This window comes from Betta splendens, chromosome 15, assembly GCF_900634795.4.
Source record: "Betta splendens chromosome 15, fBetSpl5.4, whole genome shotgun sequence".
Lineage (NCBI taxonomy): Eukaryota > Metazoa > Chordata > Actinopteri > Anabantiformes > Osphronemidae > Betta > Betta splendens.
In genome coordinates this window covers 12,231,710-12,255,123 of record NC_040895.2, presented here as the reverse complement: position 1 = coordinate 12,255,123, position 23,414 = coordinate 12,231,710, and the positions used below count along the sequence as shown (strand labels likewise).

The 23,414-nt window shown below is 53.0% G+C and overlaps 1 protein-coding gene across 7 annotated transcripts in view; it reads right to left on the bottom strand.

The window, feature by feature from the left end:
* The window catches only part of zmiz1a (zinc finger, MIZ-type containing 1a), a 71,137-nt gene that overhangs the window by 16,489 nt on the left and 31,234 nt on the right, over nt 1–23,414 (bottom strand). For 5 of the 7 annotated variants that reach the window (XM_029175170.3, XM_029175168.3, XM_029175166.3 and 2 more), the window contains 3 exons: nt 8,587–8,695; nt 6,256–6,369; nt 4,385–4,490 (listed from right to left, as the gene is read on the bottom strand). In XM_029175170.3, the coding sequence (XP_029031003.1) occupies nt 4,385–4,490; nt 6,256–6,369; nt 8,587–8,655 (289 nt within the window). In that variant the 5' untranslated portion in view covers nt 8,656–8,695. Of the gene's footprint in view, nt 1–6; nt 759–4,384; nt 4,491–6,255; nt 6,370–8,586; nt 8,696–23,414 lie in introns of those variants that run through there. The other 2 variants (XM_029175173.3, XM_029175174.3) reach the window with 1 other exon arrangement.

Below are 23,414 nucleotides of genomic sequence, written 5' to 3'. Positions count from 1 at the left end.
GCTCACCTCTGTAGTCTGCCTAGCGCTCCATTGCCTGGGCTCTGGTTCCTGGTTACGGCGCACACGGAAACACACACGCACACGTGCATGATCCAACTGTCGTACGGGCAAACAAACAGAGTAGAAAAAAAGAAAAAAAAACCCTTGCAAGCCCACGCTGCAAACTTGCATAACTGGGCGGAGCCTAATGCGCTACGCACGGCCGGTGGCTCGAAGTCAGTGCGCGAGAGAGGAAGTGGGAGAAAGAGAAGGCGTGAGATGTAAAGATCAACCGAATCAAAGGGAGACACAGTAAGTTATCAGCCTTATTAAAGCGAGGATCGCTGCCTGCAGGACAATCTAACCTGACAACGCGCCCCGTCTTCTTCACAAGCCGCTCTGCGAATCCGACTAACAAGACACATCAGAGGCAAGCAGCATGTCTGAGTGCAGCCGAATCAAAGCAGCGGCAGGTGGAGGGTGAATCCGAGTTCATCTTCTCGTCGCACGCCCCGAACGTAACCCGACAGGGAAGAAGGGGAGAAAACTAAACAGAACAACAATCTGGATGAAGATCTGAGAGAGCGAGCGGGAAGGGCCGTTCATTAGGCTGTCAGCGCTCTCTCTCTCTCCCCCTCGTCTCACCTAAACGTCGAGCTGCAGCCGGGAAAGCCCACCAGCCCCGTGACAGCGGAGGGAAGTTGTCTTTTTAGTGTGTAACAGACACAGTCATCAACAGCTTCACGCGCGTCCCAAGCAGAAATGAAACGCACACGCACACACACACACCACACACACACAATGAAGGCATTGATGGACAGAAATATAACTTGAAAGGGGGTGTGTCAAAAGCCTCGAGGTGTGTGTGTGTGTGTGTGTGTGTGTGTGTGTGTGTGTGTGTGTGTGTGTGTGTGTGTGGTTGGTGGGGGGGAGGGGGGACGTGGCTGTGGTTGCGTCCTGAGGTGTGAGCGCCAGATCCGCCAGCCCCGAACAAAAGGAGGATTACAGTCATTTGCTCATCCAGTTCTCGGGCAGAATGGAGCCTCCTGTTCCAGCAGAGGAGCTGCACTGCAGGATCAGGTGGGACGTCGCCAGAGCGAAATCACCTGCAACTGTGCGAACCCATCGCATTAAGCAGCGTGCCATAGCGAAGCCAATCAGCCAAATGGACCCTAATAAGTGTTTCCCCACGAGCATTCTATCCACAAACTTCATAGTGAAGTTCTGCAGGCAGTTTGCCTGGTTGCAGAGGGGTTTCATCATCTGAAACGAACCACTGGAGAGACCCGACCGCTAAAAATAAGCCCCGTTTCCTGTTAATAATTCAGCGCGCTGCTCTTACTCAGCAGTAATTAAATATAAAAGTCTGTAAGGTTGATTGGGTCAGTAACAAAGGAGGCCGTCACCTTCCTCCGGTTCTACGCCGGCGGCTGGAAGACGGGTGAGAACGATCAATCGGGCCATTGAGCAGGTCAGAGGCTCGTAGCCGTTCGCTTGTGTCGCACATATCGCTGAGTTAACGCGTTGTGGCCTCAGCAGTGTTCCTCGCAGGGCACAGGGCGAGCTGCAGCCACACCTTGGGAGTTTTCTGTCGGTGTTGACACAGCAGATCGACCGTGTGTGTGTGTGTGTGTGTGTGCATTGTTGACTGACTGAGTGCTGACAATTGCTGGGGACAATTTACTTTTTAATGTCAGACGCGAGTGGGTGGTGGAAATTTACCAAGCTCCCCCGAACGAAGTGCAGCTCCTTTCATCACGTTTCCCCCGGTGTTGCTACACACACTCGCTCCTGATCAGCATGAAAGGCTAAAGCACATCAAACACAATTATCGCCTGTGTCGACGCGTGAAAAGGGGATCTTTTGAAAACCGCCTCCTCCCGCACCTTCCTGCGGATTCTGCGTGCGAGTCGTACAATACGGTATCAGAATTTTCTGGGGACGAAGCAGCAGCGCGCGTCCGACCTGAAGTAAAAGCCTGCAGCAGCAGCGGTGTTTGATCCGGAGCGTGTCGCGTCATGTTAAAAACAGTCTGTCTGAGTCACGGCTGAGATTTAATGTCACTTAATTAAATGTAACAGGAGGGAATATTACTACAAGACAACAGGCTGTTATGAGCTTGGTGACAGATTAGCAAATTCATAGAGGAAGGAACCAGTGTAGCCGTTGAAAGATTACGCGGCTAATCTGATTTATTGTCTGCCCAACTTTGCAGTTGTACAACAGCTTGGTCTTCTAGGGCTTGTGTGTTTTTGGGGCAGCAGGACGCCTATCATCTAATAAAGGTCTCAAAAGGAAGACGTGCAGATGAAATATTCATATTAAGCTTACAAAAAAAATAAAATAAAAAAAAGTGGAGACCCGGTGGTTTGTTGCTACACACTACCGGCCCATCTTCGTTGGTCACTCGGCTAACTGTGTCCCGTCCGACAGGAGATAAGTCTCCTCGCTGGCTGATTCCAGATTAGAGCAACGCGCTAATCCTCCAGGCCAAAGCGCGGGGTCACATCCCCACACGGCTCAGCGGCGATTGCTGGAAGTCTGACCCCGCGTTGCTCCAGAGCGGCTGCTCCAGAGCCGTCGCAGGGCAGCGGTTTATAGGCTGAACAGGCGTCTGCCGCTCACCTAGAAACGTTAGAGTGACCTTTTCGGTGACCTTTGAACGCACCATGGGGAGGCGTGTGTGGGAAAGACGCATCAGGCTCATTCTGCAACGAGACCCGCGGTGACCGCTTTATCAAGTCCCTCTTTAAGTGATGCTCTGAAGCAAAAGCGCGATTGCCGCCTTAAAAGTCTGCCTCCTCCCCTGAGGAGAGAGCGTCCCAGGCGCCTCTGTCCTCGTCTGGGCTCTCAGGTGTCGGGTTCGCGGCCCTCTGTCGCCATGCAGGCGGTCGGAGGGTTGTGCTGGCGTGGCACAGTGAGACAGACGTGACACACACAGACACCGGGTGAAAAGATCAGTACTGAATTATAGCACAAACAAACAGAAACAGACGTGGAGGAGAGGAGGAATCAGTGAGAGAGTTCTTCACATCTGCTTCAAACCCTGACTCGTTCCATGACCGGCCACATCGCATCTCCCCCCACCGCCCATCACTCGTAATTACGCTACCGTTCCCATTTGTCGGTGGTGCTTAAACAGCTCTTCCTGAAACACAGTGCTGCCTTCTATTAGATCCCAGAACCATCAGCGGGCCTGAGGATGATCCCGACCGTCAGCCGGGCACAGACGGAGCCCCGCCTGGACGACAATCACATTATCCCGACGCAGGAACACAGACAGAGGGAGAAATACAGCAATCAATAGCGCACGCTGACGTCCGTCTGCCCACTTCAGTTCCTCCCAACAACACACTTCCCACCACAACTGAAAGCGGATCTTCATATGTGCTCATATGGACTAAAACCATGCAAAAAAAACCCCAAACAGCAGTAAGTGATACGTGTCTGCGCTGCGCATACTCGGTTACAACACACTGCAGCTTTTACTGGGACGTTTGGATTGGTGTCAGCGTCTAAATGTCACTTCTGCCAGTGCACTTCCTGTTTTTACGCAGCGTGTTGTGAGCGTGTCAGGAAAACACTTCACGACTCTCGCGCCGCCCACCGAGCCACCGCCGAGCAAACGCTGAGCCGTGTTCCGTGGCTGGCGCCGGTCGGGTCCGAGCGAGGGGTCCAGAGCGACACCTCTCCAGCCGCTCCCCCCCTCCCCACCTCGCCTCCCGCTCCCACCTCTGCACGTCTCACTTTGACAAATGCGCGAGAACAAGGCCGCTCCGGCAGGACTGTGGGAGGGAGGGAGGGAGGGATGGATCGTGGGGGAAATTGGATTTGATAGATAAATGTCTGTGGAAAGCATTACCGCTCGCTCGTTCGCTGTCTCGCTGAGGCCGTGCATGAGGATGAGAGACTGTTGAGTCGACTGTTTCTTTTGTAAGGATGCCACCCGGACATCTCATCTCTATGGCACATTAATGTTTAATGGGAACTAAAAATATCTGACATTATAACATTATGGGCTTTCTGTGTGACGTCTGTGGTCACGGCTGTTTGTCAAAATCACGTCCTGACGTTCTGCACGTTCACAACAGCTTCAACACACGCCTTTGTTTGTTTTCAGCTGTCAAAAGGAACAAAATGAGTTGCAAATCAAACTGTTTGAAGTATAATAATAATAATAATGTTCTCTGTGTCTCGTCTAGAAACATCCGTAAAGTGCACAATCCTGACTGGATAATGACTTGAAGCCATTCCATTTAATAGACAGGTGAATAATTGCAGCATGAAGATGATAATGCGTTCGTTGGAATATAATAACATCATCCTGCCTCGCAAGACAACAGCAGTAAATGAGATGGTGCGTGCACGTGCGTTGGAGGCAGCTCGGTGCAGCCGGGGCTCTTACCTGCAGACTTGGGGGTGAATTTGTCCCTGTTGGCAGCACACACAGCCAGCAGCCTGTAGCCCAGGTCCAGGTCGAAGCCCTGCTGAGCAGCAACCCGGCTCACCACCTGGAGAAAGAGCAGCTTTTGTTCAAGCAACACCGCACTTGCTCCATCCTCAGACTCACACAAACACGTGCAGCGATCAATTACGAGCTACACAAACACGCCACAGAATGAAGGTGGGGTCTGTCGCCTGGATCGCCCCGCTGAGCCACAGTCTGACGACTGCCTCAGCCTCTAAGAGCTCGATGAGCTGAACAGACCCGGAAACGGTGGACGAACAGGTATTCGGAAGTGTCTCATAACTAATAGCTAAAGCTGATGTCCAGCTGAAGTGATTTTACTCCCTCCGTGTAGGGAGCGTATGTTTGAAAGCAATCTCCTTCACCCACTGGCAGGTTTGTGCAGAGGCTGGAGCCTCACAGACTCTGATATAATGTTAATGGAGGGGGGTGAGTGACGCTAAACACGGCTGGTGAGACAGAGGTAAATCACGGTGAAAGGGGGGAGCCCTCTTCGCTTTTATCGGATAACGGAGGACAGCTCCTCTGACGGCTCCCACTGACCTCAAAGCAGCCATTACCATTAACAAGGTCAGCAGCAGAACAGCGGGAGCCATCATAAAGTGCTTCAGTCACAGGTAATAACAAGGCCGCCGCTACGTCGGCAGTGAATGGAGAGCTATGGAAATATAAATCACCTTCTATTTGGCTGAAAGCTAGAGCGATCAAAACACATTTGGAAAAAAAACAACAGGCATAAGTCACGCTGCTGTCAATCACTTCGTCCGCCGTGCAGCTGATCCCGCCCTGTGCTCTGCTACGGGCGGGCAGATTCAACACGGATTTAACAGAGTTTCACCTCATAAGCCTTTTTCCTGCTTAATCTCCCTGTGAGGATGTACGTCCGAACCCGTACGCCTGTCGACAAACAGAGCCGTGCGAGCCGCCGGGGGGGGGGTTGTGGGTCGGCCGAGACATAAAGCCGCCGCTGCGTAGTTCATTTCTGCCCGTTTCTCATCGAGATGGCTGCGCATGAAAGGAGGCTCTGACAGCGAAGCACGTGGGTGATGTCTGCGCGTACTGGCGTCACCCACACGCACTAACGCAGACAAATAGCTGGATTTGTGGAGCGGACCCTATGGAGCCAGCGCTCTAGTGATGTACATACAGTACGAGGCTCGGTTCCGTCCGGCTGACGACGGGCCGGAACACAGGAACCTCAGCTCCACAGTCACCCGAGGCGACGTCACGGTGACGGGGTCCTCGAAAAGAAGGCGCCGACTTGTTGTTTTTCGCTCGTGCGAGCAAAGCAACTGAAGCGATGGAAACGGCCCCACGCTGGGAGGCGCCTCGGTGGTGGGCTCCACCGCACGGCTCTTTATGAGCCTTTAAGAGGCTTTTATTGTGATTTACACATTAATGAGCGCTTATCTGTTTGCTCACACCACCACTTCAGCTGAGGACAATGTTCCTTTGGTGTCTCAGAGGATCTTAGCGCACAAAACTTTCCACTCAGCCCTGTGGCCAGAGGTGATGTGTGTGTGTGTGTGTGTGTGTGTGTGTGTGTGTGTGTGTGTGTGTGTGTGTGTGTGTGTGTCACAGTCAACTGCTGGACACAAGCCTGGTGCGAATACAGCGTGTGGAAAAGCCAAACGCTAATTATCAATGAGCATTAATCGTGCAACGTTTTAAAAAGTAGCCTGAAAGCTTGAGAAGTGGACACATTCACCCCGAAGCGCAGCCAAAAACTAATTATTGTTTTTCTCACGTCGCCTCAAAGGAAGCTAAAAAAAAAACCTCAATGAAGAAGTAATCAGTGTTTTGCATACCGTCAGACATCCCATGAGACTTTGCTCGAAAGGTCGCTGGAAGGCCCGGGGATCTCCGCACCAGTCGAGCAGCTCCGTGGCCGCTGAGTGGAAGTTGGCCGGGTTCTGTAAGTGCTGTGCAAACACAGGGAGAGCGGAGCGCCGTTACAAACAATGGGGAATAATGAGTCTTATTTTTTTCACTTTTCCTACAAATTGGAAAAACACCGAAACCAAGCAGTCGTGTAGCCTCGTGCGCTGCCTCTGAACCAGCCTGACTTAATGTCTTGTGTTTCCCCACGACCCCGTGAGGACCTTGACTCTTTCCAGCGCACGCCCACTCGCTGCTCCGCTGCATTGTGGGAAAAAGATCACACCCATATCAACAATGATGCCAGTGTTTCTTCTTAATCTCTCTTGGCAACACCCGGCCCTCATCCCCGTGACCCGCACAGCATCCCAAATCTTCGCATCCAATCCGCCGTCCCCGTCTTGCCCTCATTCATTGCTGGTGTTCAGAATGTAACAGAGCCTCGGCACCAGAAGTCCACTGGCCGGCTTGGCCGCGCACAAAGAAAACAATCCTGGTGCTGGCAGCTATGTGTGCAGGCTCAATGCGCGCCGTTGGTGTGTTGTCTAATCTCTTTCACTCTCTTTCTGTCTCTCTTGCTTGTTCACTGAGGCCTGAAACAGTTGAGTCTTTTCTTCCCAGTGTCTGAAGGCTACTCAGGCTGGCAGGACACAATAAGCGGTTTTAAAATTGGGCTCCCTTTCTTCACGGCTCAGGAGGTTAATAGCTCTGAAACGGCACAGAGCCGCGGCTTGTTCAGCCGGCGAGATTGAGCCCACTTGAAAGCATTTATTATTCTCATCTGGAGCTGAAGCATCTTGTTTTGTGTGTTCTCGCGGAGAAGGTAGGGCTATTGTCTTTAGGGGGCGGCAGAGGTGAGCGCTGGTGAAAGGGGCAGGTTTTTGGCGGCGTGTCACAAAAGGGCCCCTTCTCCGCGAATGCAGCCTTTGCGTGTCAGGCCTGGTTCCCCGCCCACTGAGGAGATCTGTGAGAGCTCCCAGTGATATCATGAGCTTCAAGAGAGGCCTTGAGTGACTCATCTTTTGTGATGTGAAGATTAGCCATTATGGAGTTAGCCGCGGACTCTCATAGGGGCTTTGACTGATGATGAAGAGACGCGGGGAGAGTGGGAGAAAGTGAGAGAGATGAGTGAAATAATCTGGCGTTATTGCCGCTTGATGGGAGGCGCGTCGGGCGGCAGCACGGGAGGAATCAGAACCCGCGCAGCGGGAGCTGTCTGTCTGGATCTGGACCCGCAGCGACTGCCTGACCACCTCCACTCCAGCATGAGGGGGAGGGCAGCGAAGGGAGCTAGCTTTGCTGTGCTTTGGAGGAGGAGGAGGAGGAGGAGGACGGGGCCTGAGCTGCTCTGGTCGTTGCTGGTGTTGAGGATCGGATGAGTAGACGGATGAGGACGTGGATGATGAGATAACCCATTCATGCCAGTCAAGCATCAGGGTGTTTATTGCCGCCCTGGCTTCGTGGAGAACAGCCCAACACCTGGTTGTGTGTTCGGGGCTCCTTTGAAGCCGGGTTTATGACGAGCCGTGCTGCAGTCATGGAGCACATAAACACAACTACAATTAGTGACTCTGTTAAGCCAGACGTGTTAACTCTGGCTCATGCCTGACGCCCCAGAAAGTAATTAAGGGCGTTTTGTGAAGTCGGTTTGAACAAATTTAACAGACTTCTTTGCCGACATCTGGAAGTGGATACAAACAAACTGAATCAAGACAGGAAATAAAGGCTGCTCGTGTAGTTTCCTACAGTGGATGCTATAGTTTGGGCTGGAGTGGGTTGTGGGCTACAACAGCAGGAGAAAAGAGAGATACTGTGAATCACCTCATACTGTAATTGCAGAGTCAAAGCCTTATCACTCATCAATTCACTGTAAGGCACGGTGTCATATGGATATTGGGAGATATAAAGGATCACACCCACATGAGGATAAGCAAATAAGCCCATAGCCAGTTCCTCCACACTATTAAACAGAGGCAGAGGCGTTAGCCTCGGGTTAACCCTGTCTGTCTGACTGGAGTATGGACTCACGCAACCAGTCGAAAAATAAAGGAAAGTCTCTCCTTGTGTTCACTGCTGCGCTTGTCTCTCCTCCTCTCTCTCCACAGGACCCGACCCTGCATGATCTGTGCCACTGGAGGCGATGGCCCGAAAAACGGAACCTCGTTAGGTGTCGACAGAAGTGTGAGAAAGAGGAAATACAGAGGACGTTCGAGTTGTCCCGTCCGACTGGATCCGCATCTGCTCGGACTCTGAACACACACCTGTTTGATGCACTGCAGCCTGTCGTTGGTCTGCTGGATGTGCCGGTCCATTGACGGTAGTGTGTTCATCCTGCCGCCTCTATTGGGACGCCATGAAAAGCTCTTCACTCTGCGAAGTGAGGCGAGAGAGTAGAGTTAGAGTGAGTCGCACGTGCAGAGGTCGTCGGCTGCGGAGTTCAAAGAGCGATTTTTTACAGCTTGAGGAAGAAAAGAAAAAGCAAAGAAAAACGAGAGCAGACGTTGGTTTATGCACTGACTCATGGAAGGGCCTCATCCGCCCGAAGCGCTCACGTCTTGGCAAACGCGTGAAACTGGAATGCTGCACGGAAGCACTGGGAACGGCTGAAACGATGACGGTGGGGAAAGCGGAGGCGCGAGGACACGAGCCGCTAAGTCTCGGAGCAAAGCAAGTCTGCAACTACAGGCCTGCGCCTCCATCACTGTGTGTTTGTCGCCATCACATTCCTCCACACAAAAGGCCGAGAGAGAAGCCACAGGTGGGGGTGGGTGCAGGTTGTAGAAAGCTGCTCAGCACTGATAAAGCCCCCCCCCCAGGTCCCCTGGTGTGTTTTCACATGTAATGCTCAGTATGCTTATCTTGGAAACACTATTGGAAACATATCACACTGTCTGGGTCTGTGACAGTCACACACGCGAGGACACAGTTAAGGACATGTAAGAACAAAAGCTTGAATTCTTCACTTTGATTAAGTGTAAAGGTAAAACATCAAAGGGCCACTTTGAGAATAGGAGTGTGTTGCTAATCCTCCGAGCTTAAGCATTAGCGGAGTACAATTACCTGGAGTGCACTCACAAAGTCTCACACATCAGCCGATGCGCTGCTCGGGAAGTTGTGCCGCGCACGTGCTCCAACGGTGGGCAGCCCCGCGTCGCCGGTCCGACTACACGGCCGCGGGCGGCCCGGTTCTGCCGCGCTGCCGTGCGCTGCCTCCCGGTGTCCAGGAGATGTCTCCCTCTCCTGCCGCTACGCGCCGAGGCTGCTGCACGCGGAGCGAGCGCTCCTTTAAGCCCCCCCCCCCAGCAGCCGGGCGGCTCCACGGACCGCTAGCGGGCCACGCTCCGGCCCGGCTAGCGGCCGTCTGACCTTGTGGCTATTGATTAACCGTTTCTCCTCCAGCTCCCCTTCCCTGCTGTCCCAAACACAGTGGCAGCCAAGACGGAGGAGGGGGGAGGAGGAGGGGAGGGGGGGGGGGGCAGCTGTCTCTTTCACCCAGCAATGTCACCTCCTTACCCTCCACACACACACACACACACACACACACACACACACACACACACACACACACACACACACACACACACACACACACACACACACACACACACACACACACACACACACAGGTTCTGGCCTCAAGATGGAAATTTGGTGATGTTGCACCACAGATAAGGCGCCGGTCCAGCTAAATGAGTGGAGGGGATGACAGCGCTGCAGCCCCACAGCCCCAGAGAGGAGGACGTGTTGCATAACATCGGTAGAAACGCGACAGCGACTCCTCTCCAGCGCAGCGTCACCAGGCTGGAATTTTAACCAGTCAACGCTCCAGTTTCCGCTCCTGCGTTTCTCGGTTTCCTAGTCTCTGTTTTAGAATCTCTGAACTGCGCCGTCGTCGCTGCGCCGAGGAAGGGTCCACTTAATCTTCATTGTCTCCCAAACATCTTAATCAGCTCCACTCAGCACAGCTTAGCAGAGGTGCAAAGCAAAACGGATTACGCGTTCAATTTCGCTGTGTGCGCCTCACAGACCTGCCTTTAAACAGCGGTGGGTGGATGCTGCTATGAATCACACAAGAGTAGCAAACCACAAATACTAACACCTGAGGAAGCTCCATGTCTCTTTCCCTTTTAGCCTCTCAAAAATAAACACACACGCGCACGCACACACTCTCTCATTCTTCACTTTCGTGAGCGAAAACAAGGCGAGTCTGGGGAGGAGGGAGTGGGACAAGAGGAACGAAGCGCTCAGAAACAATAGCGCAGCAATATAAAAAGCACTGGAGTGTGTTAGGAAGGGGGCAAGAAGGGACGAGAGAGAGAGAGAGAGAGAGAGAGAGTTGAAATGATCTTTTCATTATCAACCGCGGCGCACACCCACTCACTTAGACATGCACGCGTCCACGCGATCACTGGTGGCGCCAGTGATTTCTCATTTCAGGTAGACGGCCGCCACCTTGGCGCGACCCGCTTTGTCACGACGGAGACCTCGGGTCGGATCTGAGCGAGCGCTTCCAGACGCGGGAAGAATCTCCGGTCGTCAGGAATGACACGATCAAAATTGTTTATTGGCGCCTTCGGGGGCGATTGGAGTCAAAGTACAATCTAAAAATGCAAATGTCCAACACACGTCTGCCCAGAGATCAGCATCCGGCAACACTGGCAGGACATGACTTTAACTGGTGCCACAGGAACACAGCGGGGGGTCCTCTCCCCTCGTAGCCCTCAGACACCATTAGAGCCACCCGGCGTGTGACTCCCTTCCACCACCTTCCATTTTCTGTTCCATCATTTTCTTCCCGGCGCACCTCGTACCTCGGCCCCCGCCTCCTTCCCGGGGCCCCGCGCGGGAGCTGCCGTAACGGAGGGGTGGAATGGATTCATTTGCTCTAATGTGGTCTGGGCTGCGGCGTGGCACGGCGCGGAGCGACACTTTCCCGGGGTGCGCGGACCTCCTCTCTCTCTCCCTCCCTCTCCCCGTGTCTGCAGTTCATGTGTTTTCAAACAGGCCAATCAACACCACTCAGCCACGGTGCCCCCCCCCCCCTCGCGCCGACCCGCGAGCTCAGCGCGTCTGCAAAAAGCCACCCGTCCTCTCTCACACACCATTATCTCCGGTGGCGAACTCCCGTCTCCAGGCGGTGCCTTTTTGCTCTCATTGCCTTTATTTCCTCTGGTCCACTCAACTCCATCCCCAAATACTACTTCTTCACTTTTTACAAACCTGCCTCCATCATCATATTTCTCTCCTCACATAATTTCGTGGACTTACTGCTAATCCTCTCCTCCGCTAATCCCCCCCCCTCTCCTTAAAGCCAACTATTAGTCGTATTGCTCCCTCCGGCCTTTATAAAAACCCGACCCTGCGCACGGCATTGCGACCACCAGCCTCAATGAAAATGTGACTGCAACTTTCTCCCAGGGGGTGCGGAAAAAACAACCAAAACACAACCCAACTCTAAATGTTGCCGTTTGTTTATCTTCTGTTTTAATGTGACAACCGCAGGAGCATCAGGCAGCTATGTGACACCCAACACTGCAATGCAAACAGCTGTGATGTGGGGATACGTGAGCCGCTCGCTTGCCGTCTATAAATATGACGTTTCGGTTGTGGAGTATTGCAGGTATGCGCCACCAGACACCCCCGGGAGCAGCAGATTGTTTCAGCACTCCAGCAAACGATGTCCGTGGGTGACTGGCGACCAGTCCTCAATCAGTGATAAATACAAAGAATATAATGCCTCCACACATATTTCTATATTAAACGATAGGTTACATGATGTGTCTGTTTCGTTTTTTTTCCCCTTTCTGTGGAATGAAGACGCTCGGGGTCGGCGCCGTGTCAGCAGATATCTGCATGAGGCTGAGCCTCCGTCACTGAGCTCCTCTCAGGTCTGTCACGCGCTGCAGGTGGCTGCAAAGCCGGCTCCCGTCGACGATGAGTGGCAGCTGTCACAGCGCCGGTGGTTCCAAAGCGCACGTGTGAACGTCCCACAGCGCTCCCTGCGTGGCCTGAGACTGTGGAAAGACACCATCACTGTGGTGCCATGTTGGATCAGTGGCGTTTCTGGTTACCGTTAATAGGTCACTTCTATGTTACGACACTATGAAATAACAAATGTGATGATTCAGGCCCAGAACAGAGCTCTTATAGCATAAACTCCTTATTCCACATAATGTTCCAGACTATAAATACCAGCCGGGAGAGATCACATGACCTGGCTGCCACATGTGATTTTCCACTGTTACAAAAGACATGATTCTATCACAAGGGATGAAGCAAGGGAGTGTGTGTGTGTGTGTGTGTGTGTGTGTGTGTGTGTGTGTGTGTGTGTGTGTGTGTGTGTGTGTGTGTGTGTGTGTGTGAGTTTAAAACCAACCCTTATCGCTGTAGAGGCTGAACCCTCTCAGTGAAAGTCTGCATAAAACCCAAGCTTTAAAGCGTTAATAAGTGGAATAACAGCAGCCTGGTACATTTTAGGAGGAATCCGCGAGAGGAGATGACAGCGTGCGAGAAGAAAGAGGAGACGGGGAGGGGAGAGTGATTGACAGCGCAGCCTGACAGGCTTGAGTAAACCTAACCTTATGGGCCTGACTCCAGCAGCGCTGTTAGCTCACACGCCGCCCCCCCGTGTGACTGCTGAACGGGTAAACTGACAAATTCCATGTCCTTCGGTTTCAGCACCAGCAAACCGCTGACCCACATGCAATTAAACAGCTTCCGCCGGGGCGAGTGCAACGCGGCGAGCGTACGGTACGGCGCCGGAGCGTACGGACGCGAGGGGAGCGCGACGGAGCGCGTGCAGAGGAGAGAGAGACACAGACGGAGGTCCAGAGTGAGACTTGCAGAGGAGTGAGGGAGATTCAATCTGCTCAGTAAGCCATGAAATGGTATTGGTGTCATTAGGGAGAGCAAAATATATCTGTGCCCGTCTGCCCTCCACTCCCCTTGTCTCCGACACACTAAAAGCACAATCCATACAAAAAAAAAAGGAAAAACAAGCCACTAACTGATCCTCTCTGCACTTGGTGGAACAAAACGTCCCGCAGCACTAAATCTCCTACGGAGCAACCTTTACTGCTCCGTCTGATCCTTTATGGGACAAATCCAATTAACCACTAAAAACTATTCTCTAATTAGGAATTGCTGTTCAGGAATCATGCACAAATCAGTGTGAAATAAGAAAGGGGCCACCCGTGCAGCGCAGGAGACGCCTAATGACACATTTACAGCAACAAATGTGATCAGATAAAAAGAAAAAAGTCTTCAACAACACGGGGCACATACAAAATAAAGAAATGTCAGAACACTGATGAAAATATTTGTTTATGTCACGTGTCAGAAGGTTAGTAACATTGTAATAACATAACATTAATATCTACTAGAAGCAGAGCGCCCCCTACAGGTGGCCCAGAATTAAGACCAAGGACACAGGAACAGTGCTAACGTTTCTCTGCACCCGCACAAAACACTCTTTCAGCGTCGCAAACTACTCCATTAGCCAGTATTGCTGCACGCGGCCCATCCTCTCCGCTTATCTCCACGCACACAAGTATCGGTGTTTGACGGAAAGGCACCTCCCGAGGCCCCCGGAGGCTTTGAGCAACGTGTCGGCGCTCTGATCCCCTAATGTGCCTCTGCTGGGGAAATTCAGAGGATGCTATGATACGAAAGATCGCGCCGCGACAAGACTGACGAATAAGGCGGACGGAGGGAAAAGCACTGGCACGGCACGTCACGTGTAGTGGGAGACGGGGGCAGATGTGCAGGGAGAGATGGGGCGGGGGGCGCTCGCCCAACAGGGGAGAGAGAGAGAGATGGCAAGAGGTCATCCCTGGGTAATTTGTTTTGGTCCTCTCAGAGCGCAGACACACAGGGAGCAGGTAAACCAATTACAGTGTGACATGAATCACTAAGAGCTGCAGGCGGCCACACAGCTGGCCGGGGCCGGAGCAGCCAAACGGGCAGCCGAGGTGCACCCCCCCCCCCCTCCCCCCCGAGTGCCGGTCAATCACCCGCCGCAGCCCCCGCTCCTCCCCCGGACGCCACATCTGGAGGAGAGCAGAGACGCATCCCCAGCGTTCGCCGCCGCGTGTGATGAGTCAATTCAACCCGACGGCGCGCGGTTCTCCCTTGGAAGCAATAAGGACAGCGCCGCGGCGCCGCTCGGGTGTCGGGTCCCGGCGGACGCCGAGGCCCAGCCGACGACTCCGAGGGGACTTTCTAAGTATTTACACGGCGGAGACTGAAGCAATTACTGAAATTTCCTTAATCACCTGACGGCTGTCAGAACGGCGCCGCGTCACGGCTCTGTCACATCAGCGCCACCGGCGAGAGAACGGAGAACAAGAGGCAGGAAGCAGCTCGTAAATAAACAATCATCTGGGTCCCTGTCGCTGTCTCACTGCAGCAGCAGCTCTAATCCCCTGACAGGAGCGCTATGAAAACCCGACCGGCTTCAGAGAGAGAGAGGAGACGACGCCGACAAGGAGAGGGATTGGACTGGATTAGAAATCGCCTCGGCTCTTGCCTTTATTTGATGCGGCCTCGGCGTGCGCCGTGGACTCAGGACGGGTAAATATTTGATGAAGGGTGTTGTGGCGCCGGGAGCCGGCGGCGGGCGGGTCGTCCGCCAGCGCCGGGCCGCCGTTCTACCCACAGAACCCGTGTCTGAGACGCGCAGCTGGAGGAGAGTTCCTGAGACGCTGCAGCTACCGTCGCCCCCCCCCCCCCCCCCCCCCTGAAATTAATAAGGGCCTGTGAACTGCGCTCTGACAGCCACTAACTGGCCGTTTGCAGCGTCTGGCTCCACTGGAAAAGACACTCCCTGCTTCCTCCCACCAATCCTTCGCTCTCCCCCCCATCACACCCGTCTCTGTCTCTTTAACCCCGCAATTTCCTTGTTTTCCTCCCTCCATCTCTATTGTCCTCCATCTCCACCCTCTTAATCTCAGTCTCCTCTCTTTTCTTTCCACCAGCCCCCCCTCCACCACCACCACCACCATGACTCCGTGCTCCCTCCCTCCTTCCCGTCTTCTCTCTCTCTCCCCTCCACCATTCCTCTGGCCCTAAAACCAGCCCCTCGGCCGCCCGCTTGCGCTCACTCAGATGGCTGTTACCATGACAACCCCGTTCTTTCAGCTCTCGCAAAATAATGAAGACAATGTGTTTTCCATTTAGATGAGTTTTCTGGCGCAGCAGGGAGATATGGAGTGTCCATCTTGCCTCCTCTTTCACTGCAGAGGAAATGTAATAAAAAAGGGTTTCTAACCTCTCTCTCTCCCGCTCTGTCTCTCTGACACTCTTTCACTTTACCTCTTTGCCTCCCTACACACCTGCACACACACACAGATCAGTGTGCTGTGTAAGCCAGCCGGGCGGTAAAGCCAGCCCTGCGCTTTGCCAACGTGAGGAGCACAGCAGTAAAAGGCAACGTGTGGCTGCGAATGCGACGAAATGCCACCATTCGCGGCCTCGGCGGCGGGATCTCAGCACATGAATGTTGATTGACAGGTAGTTATGAGACTGCGCTGATTAATAAAAAACACAACTGAAATGAAAGCTCCGTGGCCGACTCGCCTGCGACAGATCAGAGAGTCCTGCTCCCCGCTGTCAAACGCCAGCGCTGACAATGATAAACTGTGAACGTTTCATGTCGTATTTGCGGGTTTTCGGGGACTCAGCGATGATGTTTTCACGCCGTAGCGCTCCAGCGTGGGAATAGACGCCATGACAACTACAATTGATGGAGGGAGCTTTCCTTGTTTTGCTCGCTGGTGTAGATTTATTAAGTTGCGGAGCTGCAATCCAAGCACTTGTTAAGGGCCGAGAAGTAACATTTACTGCGCTCGGAGACGTCGTTCGGCTGCTTCGTACACGGGGGTTCAAGGAAAACAAGCAAACCCGCGTTTTCTATTGCTTCATTTGTAACGGCAGCGGCGTTGCAGTGGAGGCCCGCTGGAAATGAAAGTGGGCTTTAAAAATACATGCATGCATTTGCATAGGCGTAGACCTCTGGGCTGCAGGTAAAAGGAAACCCTTCTGCATATGAGAAAAGCAGAGAGCGGGAGAAAGTATAATATGTGTATGTCTGCGTGTTTACAGTGGAAACAGTGACTGTGGGACCCTTTCTTCGGGTCTCTTTTCCAGTGTTTACGGAGAGTAACGAGGAACAACACTTCCTGAGAGGAAAGCCAGCTTTCCGAACCTAAACCCTCTTCCAAGCCCCGCAGACGGGGGAACACTCTGTCTCCAATTTATGTTTTCCACCCAGCGCCGTGTAAACACGAGCGTAGAGAAACTTTGCTAAGACCAACACACACACACGCACACACACACACACACACACACACACACACACACACACACACACACACACACACACACACACACACACACACACACACACACACACACACACACACAGGCGGCGTAATGACGGACAAACGGGCCCAAACATCTCCGACGGCGGTACTACTCCCAGTGTTTACCAGCTGCAGCGGACTGCACTCACAACAGGACGACATAAAGAGTGTCAGACCTGATCAAAACTCCACTCCACTGCGCCCCAGCCTGTCAACACCAGTGAGTGAGGGACGTTCAAAGGCAGCTGAAGGGAGACTCACTCTCCTCCTTCCCTTTCTCCGTCCCTGCTGGCCGCCCTCTGTTCATCCTTAATTACATCCAGATCAGACTATTAATGAAGTCAGTCTGATTTTAACAACACCTACAGGGAGTCAAGGAGGGTTTTCCTCAGCCGGGGAACATATCAAATCAAACCCAGCTCCTGGCCCTGGACGGTTTTGAGGCTAATTAAAATGACACCGTGAAGCAAAGTAAGGCTAATGATTGTATTCCTCTGTCAACTGGACGTTCGGCTGTGATGTGCAAACAGCAGCTAAAAAAAAAATACATCAGAGAATTTCTTTGTTTTCAGTCATCTCCAAATGATCCCAACGGGCGGAGGAAGCAGCTGGGCGGGTTCCTCGGCTGCTTCCAGGAAGGTGTGGATGCAGGACGCCTCATCCATCAGCCCGCCGCCGTCTGAGGTGCAGGGAGGCGGCGGCGAGTTGCTGATGCATTTGCTCAAACAAACCTAATCGCCAGCGACGCGCGCGCTTTTCTCGCCCTGCTGTTCACCGGCCGGCCGCTGCGATGCCGTCGGATGAGCAGGCCGCCTGCGCGGGGGCTCGGACGCCCCTCGGCGATGCCGCGCGCATCCGCTTTTTGATGCAGAGTCGTGTGTGCAGCAGCATTGTCCGGTGCCACCTGCAGAGCACGGCAGCGTTAGGACCCCCCCCCCCCCCCCCCCCACCACCACAAGCACAAATCCCTAAAGATCAAAACACTGCACTCCATCAAATCCACTGAAAAGCCTGTTTACTGATGATCTGGTGTGACGACAACAGCCGGCTGCAGGGAGACGTGGAGGGGGGGGGGCAAGCGATCGGGGAGTGTCCGACTGCAGGGGCTTTTATTATCTGCTATTGTAAAGGAGCTAGGTGGGGTAATTGGTCTCTTATGTTCAATACACAGCATGCATTTTTAATGAGCCCGCGCTGTTGTCAATTTAACATATAGGGTCGGCAGCTGAGGGTGAAACGCTGCAATGCTGACGCTCGGGCTCTGTTTATTTCTGTACGTTCGTTGTTCTGCCGCGGCCTGAGATCCGCGCGCTCTCTGGGAGGCCGACCCTGCGCCGCCCGCCGTCGTTAGCGGATCGAGTCCACCGCAGCTCCGGCCCAGGGCTCCTGACGGGTCGGGGGACCCCGCGACGCTCGCGCTCACCTCGAAGCATGGAAAAGAACAAGCCTTCGCGCCGGATCCGCCTCCGGAGGCATCGGAAGGCCGGCGCCGACCAGGAAGCTAAAAGGCTGGTGGCAGGGAGCAGGAACACCCCACTTTAAGTGAATTAAGTCGTGTCCGGCGCCGGCACCAGTCCATCTCCCCTTGTTGGAAGGCACGATGCCCGGGCCGCCACCTCATAATAGCATTAAACACTTGTCTGGGAGGGGAGGAACCTGCAACCCAAAGCAAGCGAGGACTGGACCTGAAGGGGAGGGGGGGTTATGGAGGCCTAGCAGGAGGCAGGGAGGACAGGAGGAGAGGAGAGGTGGCAGGTGGAGGGAGCTTGATTAATGGCAGCCCCCCCCCCGTCCTATAGCGCTTCCTTCGAGGACTACACGGATCTCCTCCATGAGCTCCGCGGCCTGGCTCCATCCATCAGCCTCGCTCCCGCGCTGAGGTATCCAGTGACAACGCTGTAGCAGCCCTAACACAGCCTGTTAACACACAGCCTCCTCTCTACAACAGCTGCAATTAATAACTTGCCCTCACTGACTCTGAGCCCAATCGCACATTCATGATAAAATCCTACAATCATTTCTTTAATAATAATCATTTCTTTTTTAGATGTTTCATCAACCAACTACTTTTACTATTATTTTCATTCTATTATAAACTTTGAACAATGTGTATTTAAATACTAATGAGACGTTCAGCAGAGTCCTTTTTAATGATGCCAGGAGGTCCAGGCTCCGTGTGAGCTCTACATATGTCGGTACACATTGCTGTTTATACTGTGCTCTGTCAGGGCGGTTAAACAGGCTACTTAGTCATCCGGCCATGGCTGTTTGCTTTGATGCGAGCACAAAAGCTGCCTAGCGGATGTAAGCTAGCCCCCACCTCCACCACCCCCAGGCCAGCGGCCGATCCTCTCCTCTGACTGAGCAACGCGCACACACGCACCTACTGAGAGCTGAGCGTGAGCATCTGGATCAAACCAATGAATTCTGTTTGGTGACGGCACGCAGACGGAGCGGCGGACGGCCGCTGCTAATCTGCCACCGCCCTTCCTCCCCCTCCCCCTCCTCCTCCTCCCACCCACCACCTATAAGCCCAGAGAGACAGACAGCAGGAAAGAAGGAGTTTAGAGAAAAACAGAGAGCGATGGGCTACTTGTACAGAAATGTGAAAACGGGCCTGATTTCACCCCAGTGGCTGGAAGGAAATGAACTACCCACTGGCTAAATAAACACTCGTTGGCCCCTTTTGATAAAACAACGGAAGACGGACGATGTTTCAGTCACAGTTGCTCGGGTTGATTTGCTGGCGGAGCGGACTGTATACGCTAGAAGGAATAATAAACTTCAAGCAGCAACCAAAGCTGCATCAGCGTAGATCCCACTTGTTGGGCGACAGCAGAACCGGCCCTGATGAGGAAAGCGAGTGTGACTTGACGTTTAGCCCGATCCCCTTCGCGTTTGGACGCTCTCTTGTGTTACAATATGTGCTTTGTATTCATTGCAGATAACAAGGGGCCGCTGGAGGAGAGAAAACAGCAGCCATTGATTTTTGTACGCTGGGCAGGCGCTTCTCTGGTCGATACGCACGCGGTGGGAGCAGGGAGCACCTGAGGGGGCGGGGCGGGGCGGGTGGTGGTGGTTGTGGGGGGGGGGGGGTTACACCAATCCGGACACCGCAGCCACTGGACACAAGCCCTGTCACGTGATCGCAGCCCGACTCCGTGAATGGCGCGTGGGAAACACCAGCACTTTGCAAACGTGGGCCTAAAAGGAAGCCAAACGAACGAATGGACCCAATGAGGGCAGGTTCTTCACTGTGAGAAGAGGTGAGGGTGGGTTTCATCTGATAATCCTTTATCAGGTATCAGGTATGTGGAATAGAACGTTTGATGGAATCTGCATAGAACATTTCCGACTACGGCTCTGACCAAACACTGGACTAGTGGCCGTTCAACCTGAGCCTCCGTCTAATAAAACCCAGTAGAAATAACACGACTCATTTTAGAAAAGCACCTGTTTGTTCCCTTCATTGCCTTCGACGTTCGTGCACGATATACTCATCCGCCGAAACACTGCAGTCAAATCTTTAGTCACGCGCTGATTGTTGTTATTGATATTTATATTCACCCTGGAATAGCGCTGCTGCCGAGCAGTCGGGCCCGAACGCCGCGCTCCGCCCTGTCCGTCTCAGACCACGCTCCCATGAAATTAAACTGCTCTGACATGTTCAGCTGTTAGCGGGGAACGACAAACAGGCACTCGGAGGAGCAAGCGTAGACAAAGACAGAGGAATCGGTCCAGCTCCTACACGAAGGTAGAGAAGACAAAGACAGATGCAACTGTGGGGTCGGTGTTTTCCTGTTCTCAGCCGCCAGCGTGTCACAAAGGTTCCCACTCACTGATACCGGTCGTTTCCTCATCGTAAACTTTAACCCCCGAGGGCCGCGGGGCAGGACAGCCGACCCCTGCTGAAACCTGAGTCCACGTGTACCCAGACAGGCACGGACCCCGGGGGCGAGGCCCGCGCGTTCTTCGCCGCCTCCCAGCGCCTCCTCTTCCTCGGTTCTTCACCTCTCGAGCCCCCCAAGGCGCCGCTGGAAATCCATCCCATCTCCTCTAGGTCCCAGGAACACAGCAGAACGCGCTCCGGGCGCGATACGGCGGATCAGCAGGGTTGGGCCGGCCTTAGTGAGGCTATTAGGCCTAACGCACACACGCACACTTCACCATAGGACCACCGAGGCGAGGCACCGTCCGTGTGAGGCACCAACATCCACTTCTACATCTTTTAAGGTTAATGCTCTAATATCCCGCGCGTTGCTCTGTTAGCCGCTAACGTTAAATGGGATTTTATTCATCCTGAACGAGATGCTAATTTAGCAGATTTTCTAAAGTTGTCTTCTTCGACAGAAAGGGGCCTATTGAGGCATTTTGTTCTCTATCGCTAACACTGCGCTTGAATAGGCTGTCATGTCACAGCACTGAAATCAACAAATCCAATTCATTTAAGTGGGTTAACAGCTCCTTAAGGCAGAGTGAGGCATGTTTCACTGAAGCTGCACAGACTGCCAGCCCCTGCAGCTGGCTGAAGAAAATCCCCCATATCAGGCTGTAAACATCCTTCTGTTTGTTTCCTTAAACTAAATGGATGGAAATGACTGATGGAGTCACATCAAAAGGCAACGGTAGATTGATGTGGGCTACCTGTGGTCAGAGAGGGGAGAGGCCTGGTTGTAAGTAGCCGTGTCTTTACAGCAATAAGGATAAAGGCTCTTTAAACAGGATTGGTCCTGACCCACCACTCTATAGCTGGGAGCTGATACAGCAGCGCGCTGCCAGTGATGGATCATTTTTCATCTCCAAATGTGCTTTGGCATGGTCAGGGGTGCCAGTGTGTGTGTGTGTGTGTGCGCGCTGGCGGTGGGGGAGGGCGTATTTCACCACACTCCTGCCGTCCACGACGCACCGAGGTCCATCTCTGGTGCTTTTCATCGGTGCCACTCCGGCAACACAAGGCCGTGTCTTCCTTTACTGCTCAGCTGAGCAATCAGGTCACCTCATCTTGACAGACACGCACACACGCACGCACACACACAGACGTAAACAGGCGCGTGTAGACAACAGCACACGCAGCCCGCAGCTGTTGCCAATGATGTCAGTCCCGATTTGGCCAAACCAGCCTTTTGTTTCGTGAACACAGAGCAGAGCGGAGGCTTCGTTCGGCGGCGTGAGCTCCTCTATCGCTGAGATTGTGTAGATAAGGAATTAGCTGCTGTTGGTTGGACACCAAAGTCTGAAACAGACATTCGGTAACTTTCATCATCAGTTATTCTAAAACGATACATTAAGCAAAACACTGAGCTTTCTTGTGCTCATGTTTAAAACATCATTTGCTTTTTTGTTTTTATATGAATCTATAAATATAACACAGCTAAATCAACTACGTTTCTACATGCATCACTAACGTTGTGTTTTTGATGGCGCTGATGCAGGCTCTCATTACTTGTTGTTCAGTTCAGATATTTTTAGCTGTTCACAACCCTGAACCGCATTTAGCATTTGATTAAACTGAACAGAAGGATCAAACACACAACTTAATTTTACACCAACATCCTTGGATTAAATAGTTAAAGAAAAACAACATAAAATGCTGCAAACGCGTGATAATTGCCAGCCTCCACAGCAGGTTACTGACACCTCGCTGTAATGAAAAACTCCAAAAGTACAAAATTGCTTTGCATAACAGAAAGTTACAGACCAGCGTTCCAGTCAAACGCCCCCTTAACATGAACACACAGCACACACACAGGGACACACACACTCTGCACCCCTTCAACCTCCTGATGTTTGTTGGCAGGACTGTCTAAGGAGCTTAATTGCTACTTTCTCATTTTTCCTCCTTTCTCACTCTCCCTGTGCGTCTCTCTAAGTTTGTCACTCTCTCACTCAGCTGTGTGTGTGTGTGTGTGTGTGAGTGTGTTTTCATGGCAGGAGGACAAGAGCGTGGGTGCCACTAAATGAAACAGAGGCCGAAGCAACTGCACACTCTGTGGCAGCGCGATAGGGCGAGCCAACTCGGTTAACCAAATCTTGGAATGAGCCTCAGCTGAATTAGGCGCACGCCACAAAGACACACACACACGCAAACACACACACGCGCGCACGCACAAAGTTGTCCCGGTGCCCAGGCAGCTTTCTTTCCTGCAGCTGATAATGAGGAGGTTTGGAGATGTGCATTTGTTCGCGCAGATCTGAAACGCACACTTCGAAGGCTAACTTCGCTGCCGACCACACGCCAGCTTCGCTCTCCAGATTCGCGCTGGCGGTGGCTTTTGTTGCAGCACGTGCAGCGTCGCACATCACACCTGCCGGCGTGAGGCGCAAACACGGCAGCAGGCACACTTCTACTGCGCTATTATGCCGCCAGTGACATTTTGGAAAACAATTCCACTTCTCCTGACATTTCACACACGCTGATGTACAAGCGGCTGCCTCCTCATCGGAGACGTGTTCCGCGGAAGCCCGGCAGCCGGGGCTGCTTGTTGGAGCAATGATTTGATTAGGTTCGCGCTGATTACAGTCTCGTTGGTTACAATATATGGCTCTATCAGAGAGAGAGAGAGAGAGAGAGAGAGAGAGAGAGAGAGAGAGAGAGAGAGAGAGAGAGAGAGAGAGCAGGAGGCAGGGAGGGGCGGGAGAGGGAGTGATTGAGAGCGGGATCGTCGGTTTGTCAAGCTGTCAAGAGCAATTCCGCGTTGCACTTTTGTGTTTAGCCGAGCCGAGCGCCA